Source organism: Lycium ferocissimum, chromosome 8 (genome assembly GCF_029784015.1).
Source record: "Lycium ferocissimum isolate CSIRO_LF1 chromosome 8, AGI_CSIRO_Lferr_CH_V1, whole genome shotgun sequence".
Taxonomy (NCBI): domain Eukaryota; kingdom Viridiplantae; phylum Streptophyta; class Magnoliopsida; order Solanales; family Solanaceae; genus Lycium; species Lycium ferocissimum.
This window is the reverse complement of record NC_081349.1, coordinates 38,907,930-38,914,457: the sequence shown is the minus strand read 5'-3', so window position 1 is coordinate 38,914,457 and position 6,528 is coordinate 38,907,930. Positions and strand designations below refer to the sequence as shown.

The 6,528-nt window shown below is 32.3% G+C and overlaps 1 protein-coding gene across 1 annotated transcript; it reads left to right on the top strand.

Moving 5' to 3' along the window:
- Positions 1–2,696: 2,696 nt before the first annotated feature.
- LOC132068399 (uncharacterized) lies at positions 2,697–5,785 on the top strand. The gene is made up of 2 exons (XM_059461971.1): positions 2,697–3,580; positions 4,936–5,785. The coding sequence occupies exons 1-2, from the start codon at positions 2,736–2,738 to the stop codon at positions 5,573–5,575; spliced, it is 1,485 nt and encodes a 494-aa protein (XP_059317954.1). The 5' UTR covers positions 2,697–2,735; the 3' UTR covers positions 5,576–5,785.
- The last annotated feature ends 743 nt before the right edge of the window (positions 5,786–6,528 follow it).

Genomic DNA, 6,528 nt, shown 5'->3' with positions numbered 1-6,528 from the left:
TAATATTTTAAAATAATTGATTTTTAAAATAGTAGGGCTACATATTTTGGCTAAAGGAATCATAATTTATGCTTACTGTTTTAGAAATTTAAAACGCCACAAATTTTACACTAACGTTAGCTTATTCTAAGAAATAAAAGACAAACTAGTTCAGCGGATAACTCTTCCACTTTAGTTCCTTTCCAACACTAGAAATACATATTTGTTTAAAACAACCTTCGTACGGTTATGTTGAACTAATAGTCTTTCTATAAAGCCTTCGGATTTTTATTAAATAACTCTTTTAATTGGTTAGTTGGCATAACTTATTTTCTTCAAATATTTACAAAACATTATACATCCCGCACTTTTTTTAGTTTACTTATAACTAAAGTCTTTTATGCAAAAAATATTATCTTTTCTAAAAGCCTTATTTTAAAATAGCATACTTATATTTCCACTATAGCCTTGGCAACACTTACAAGATATTTTCTTACATATTATAAAATACTACGTTTGCATTCTTAGCCTAGTTAAATTCGAGTTCGATTAGGTTAACCATTATTAATGGAATCTAGAGGATGCCTAATACCTTCCTCTAGGTTATTTGAACCCGTACCTTAATCTTTTTGGTTTCGTAGACTTTAAAATAAAATCAACTTTAGATAATTACTTTAATTAACTTTAGGTGCCTTAATTCACCATAAATAATTAGGTGACGACTCCTTAAACTTTAAATAACCCCGGAATTACCGGGATATTGTAAACTATTTTGACTCCGGTTAAAATGGGGTATCACAATGGGCACTCAAACATGGTATTAGAGCAGATGGAGGTATTGGATTCAAATTTTACCGCTACACGTTATGAGAAAGAATTACCACGTACGTGCAGGACACGTGAGGGGGCAAACGTGTTGATATAATTATTACATATGTGATTTCTTTAACAATTTAAGCTTTTAGATCGCGTAGATACACACCAAGAAATATGTTGTAGATATAATTGTGATCTCTTTAACAGTTTAAGAGAAGTCCACTTGATTGGTCGCGGTTGAAAAGTCTTTGAGAATCTGGTTCTTTAAAGTAACAAATGGGCAGACGTGAAGAAGCGACCCAAGTTCGGTGTGCTTTAGCTTTTATTGTGAAACGTCAGCTTTTTCTTTCTTGTTAAGTAAAACATTACTCCCTCCATTGTGTGAACTTATTTGATTGGGCACAGAGTTTAAGAAAGAAAAAAAAAAGATTTTTGAACTTGTGGTATAAAATGAGACACATATATTTTGTGTGGCAACAAATCATTGCGAAAGGTAAATTGTTTCCAAATATGAAAAGGATTATTCTTTTTTATCTCGACTAAAATGGAAATACATAAATTGAAACGGAGGAATATTAATTAGGCAGAGTTGTTGCAGGAGTTTGGCACGGAACCATTCACATTCTTCTTGGATGAAAATTAACCTATAACATGCATAATCCTAGATTCTTTCGTTTAATGTTACTCATGACGAATAAGTTTCAACAAGATAGTCGTTAAGGAAAGAAAAGAAATAACAATAGAGATTCTCTAAAGTTTGCTTTCTATATTATTATATATGTTCCCTTCAAATTAATGATAGTTGGAACGTTACCCTGCCTAAGAAATATTCTGCTGTTAATATAGCTTGGGTAATCGTTGTCTCTTGAGCTAGCTTTTAGAGTTAAATTAGGTCTGAGATTCATTTGTTTACATGGTATCAGAATAGGACTCATCCTAATTCTTGTTTTCCATATTAAATTGTCCATGCTCAAGATATCCAGCTCTAGGTCTGGGGGTGTGCGAAGAGTCCCACATCAGTCCTCTAAGGGATGGGTGGTTTCGGCTTGGGCAATCCTCACCTCTTGAATTAGCTTTTCTGATTGAGTTAGCCCAATATTCATTTCTTTACCCAAAGTATTTTCAATGTTGTAAAGAATCTGGCAACAAAGTCAATAATTTGAACTCCTTCTTACCCAGTAATTTACCCCTTAGAAAAAGTTTAAAGAACACTTTCTTTTTGGGCAAAACAACAATGCTAGAAAGTTAATCATAAATATGACAATGTTTAGCTTAGAATTGTTACAACTCTTGTAATTATATATACTCCCTTTGTTTCAATTTATTTGATATAATTTGACTCACTACGAAGTTCAAAATAAAAATGAGCGCTTCTAAAATTTGTGATCTTAATAATTATCATAATATATGTGTGTTTGTAGTCTTTATTTAAACATATCACCCCATTTGAGTGCCTATAGAACTTCTCATTTAGAACTATGATATTCTTTTTGGATCGTGTGAAAACAATGCCATTTAAAATGGGACGGAGGGAGTCTTGAAAATTCTTGACAAATTATCACTCATGCTGCCAAAAAAAAAAAAAAAAAAAGTAGCCCATAAACTTCCTCAGAACTCTTTTCATTAGGTTCTGCAAATGATTATCTTGAAAACCAATAACTTCTGAATTTATTCTATTAAGGATGCTCTTAATTGACTGGTCCCAAAGTTAAAGAACCTATAAATATCCATTCAAAGTATTACCTTGTGCAATTTTTCAACTGATACCTTTATTCCATTCATGAAACTAAGTTCAATTTCACCTTTTACATGTTATATATATATCTAATCCACTGACCTTTTTTAGCCCTGAGAATCTTTCTTTTCACAATCCATTAGTCTATAAATACAACATAAAATTCCATCACATTATTTCATATACAGACAGTGAAATTAAAACTATGGCTTATACTTGCAATTTTCCTGATATATACTCCTGGATTCAGAACTTACCACCATTTTCTCGATGGAAAACTGACACAATTTCAATTTGCATTTCTCCTTCATGTTCATATCAACCTTCACTCAAACTCTCCGTAGCCAAGAATTACCATTTTTCCGTTACTGCGGATTACAATCTTCCTATTTCCCTATGGACCTCGAAACCACTAAAAATAAAGCACAATTCAACAAAATTATTAGACGACGAGTCAGTATTCAGTCTCTTTATCAATTTTGTTCAGGACGTCCTTCATTATGGTCCGAACAAAAATTCTTCGTCCTTCCTCAAGATTCCGCGAATGGATTTGAATAATTCCGGTTTTAAGGAAATTTTCAATTTCTCATTTTTAACTCTGGCTTTCATAATTTGTATATATGAAGCGCCTGCTGATCTCAGGTCCACATGTGTTATTGCCCTGAAGAATCAATTTTCATGTTCACAATCTAGGGAAGCGTCAAAATTGCTTGTGAGAATTTTGGGAACGAATACTGAAGAGCAATGGATGCGTTCAGTAAATTTGGCGATAACTAATTGGATCATGGAAATTCATTCTTCTTCGAATCATCCTATGAAAACGCCATGTCGGTTGTTTTCATACTCATTTTCGACACAAGGGCTATGGAAAGTCCAGTTGTATTGCCCTGTTATTGCAATGGAAGTTGAAACATCTACTGCTAGTAGTTTATCTGATGATTTGAGGTTTTCACTCAACTTTCATCAGGTTGAAGGAGTGATTCAATTGAATTATAAAGTTATAGTTCGAGAAAAGTGGATTGAAGTGATGGTGAACACCGATAATATTAGGTATGTTTTTTTTTCTTGAACTTGGAGGGTGTTTCGATAAACTTATAATCTTGTCAGATCAACTTACAAGTACTTCCTGACTTATTTACGTGCCTAGTGAAAATGAGAAATTTTATTTTGTGACTCATATAACCAACACTACTTGATAAGGCCACTTTACTACTTGACAAGTGGACACTTGCTTCTTATATATATATATATATATACACACACACACCTGTGTATTGATCATTTTATGTTTTTTTATCTTATTTTATAATATGCAATAATCAATTTCCTTTATACTAATGGAGGAATGAACTTCTCTAAATAATTACTGTTAAAATCCCAGAATTTTGATCTTATATAATGTTATTGGTCTTCCTCTTCTTTTGTTTTGCTAGAAAAAAATGAATAGAGTTATAATTAAAGACACTTGATCATGAACAAGATGCACTTGTGTATAAAAATATAAATAGATTTAACTGTAATGATTTTTAATATTTATGATTGAATATTTGATAAAAGAAATATTTAGAGAAATAATTTATTTTACATCCTCAATAACAAAAATTATATTACGAAAACAAAGTTCTAAAACACACAATTAAAAATTCCGCAATGCCAATTTTGTTACCATTCTGTATTTGCAGATTTTTTTAGATATTTTCAATTTTTATTTCAGTTTCTTTCTAGCTCGGAAATTTAACTAATTAAGGGAAAATGTGGACTTTAATAATATTGCCTTTCTTGTTTATGCTTAAAACAAGCAGATGTCCACTTGTCAAATAGTAAAGTAGTCTCACACGAGTAGTTTTGGTCATGTGACTCACAAAATAAAATTTCTCTAATGAAAACCAAATTACCAAATCTACCAGAAGTCATAAATTGGTCATTTTCTGCTTTATGACTTTTCAACTTAAAAACACTTTTATTTTAATCAATAATTTTTTACTATTTTATCCTTAATTTTCTTGTAATTTTAAAAATGCCATTTGCAAAACAAAGCCTCATGCACCCTCGTCACTTAATTTCAGTCATTCATCGTTTTTAATGATGTTCTTTTATATTTATATTTATATTTACTGTAAGAAGTTTAAGGGCATCTCAGAAGAAGTGCATGCTTATCAACATTCTTTTAATAAACACATAACTGTTTATTATTATGAGTTTGAGCGCAGTTCTCTGCAGCATGTAACAGCTAGCTGAACAGTTAAAAAGTGATTCTCAACGCTTGATGTTTATTGACTACTTTTAATCAGCTAATCCAAACAGGATGTAATTTGACTGAACAACCATAATCTCAATTCTTTTTTATGAAAAGAACAACCTAAAGAGTGAATTTTAACTTGATCTGAAAACGCATCTTCATGTAGGTGTGATGTTGTTAGGCTAGTGAATGAATCACTAATGGCAGAGAGAGGAGCTGGGATATCAGAGAAGCATTTCCCTTCAAGAATTTCATTGCAACTAACTCCAACACTTCAATCCAATGTGTTGAGCATATCAGTAAACAAATCCTCTGATAATCCCTTAAGAGAAATTAACATGGAAAAGACCATTGAAGCAGGATTCGATCCACCAAACTCCTACATGGGCCTAAAAGTCTCCGCGGGAGAGACAGTTGTTACGAGCATGAAGCCGTGGAAATTTGAGCAATCTGTTAACGGAGACGGTGCAAATTTGAATTGGTTTCTTCATGATGCGGGGAATGGGAGAGAGGTATTTTCGTCAAAGCCTTCTGTTTTTTCGCTTATTCAACCAAAGGCTTGGTTCAAGAACAGATATTCAAGTGTTTATAGGCCATTTACTAAGCAAGGAGGGGTAATTTTTGCTGGAGATGAGTATGGGGAAAGTGTGTGTTGGAAAGTGGACAAAAGGGCTATAGGGAAAACAATGGAGTGGGAATTGAAAGGGAGAGTTTGGTTAACTTATTGGCCAAATAAACACATAACTTCTTATGCTGAGACTAGAAGGTTGGAATTTAGAGAAGTGCTTCATCTCAATCTTGCTTAGTTATAATTGTTGTATTGATTATCAAAATAATGCTTGCGTCGGGGTAGGTTGTCTACTCGCGCCCACTTGAAGTGCGGTCCTTTTTCGGATGCTTTGTGAACGCAAAACACTTCGTATGCCAGGCTGTCCTTTTATTGATTACCAAAATGTATTTGTGTGTTGCATAGTCATATTTGTTGTATTGATTATAAAAATGATGCTTGCATCAGAGTAGATTGTCTATATCACATTCCCTTGAAGTGTGATCCTTCGCGTGAACGCCAAATACTTCGGGCATCAAGCTGCCTTTTTTATTGTTTATCAAAATGTGTTTGAGTGTGCATAGCTATATTTGTTGTATTATCAAACTGTATTTTTGGTAAATTTTGCATGGTTGGAATCGTAATTCTTCTAAAAATTATGAAATATGGTTTCTATATTTATGGGTCTATTTTATGTTTTTAATTTTTCTCCATGGAATGAATGAGACAAATGATATCTATTACAACATACAAAAATAACCATTTTCCTAATTTAATCATATCATCATATCATATTATACTAAAAGTGGGAAGCTCCAACCTTCAAAGTTGGATTACAATTTTGCCCCTACACTAAATCAAAATGTAATTAAATATCTAAATATCATAATAAATCTAAATAAGTAGTTATTTTATTTACGTAAAGGAACAGTGAATGTTGAAAGCCAGAGTAAGGCAGTTCTTTCTATCAAGTTGATGACTAGGGGAAATCTCAATAGACAAGGAAAGCAAGGGTTGTGGCCGGATTGAAGAGAAGAAGACAATATTAGAAGTTTAGCGGTTGCACTTTATTTCTTTAGTTATTGCATTATTAATTCCCTTAATTATTGCAACGTTATTTACAGGCCACAACCTCTTGCATTCTTATGTTTTGTGGCATTATATACATCACTATTATATAAAAATGTAAAAATACTCATAATTAGGATAAGC

Bases quoted from the DNA above. Each gene is read 5' to 3' on its own strand.
- LOC132068399 (XM_059461971.1), top strand. From the start codon at position 2,736: ATGGCTTATACTTGCAATTTTCCTGATATATACTCCTGGATTCAGAAC. The intron at 3,581-4,935 runs GTATGTTTTTTT...ATCTTCATGTAG, and splicing joins GTGAACACCGATAATATTAG to GTGTGATGTTGTTAGGCTAG.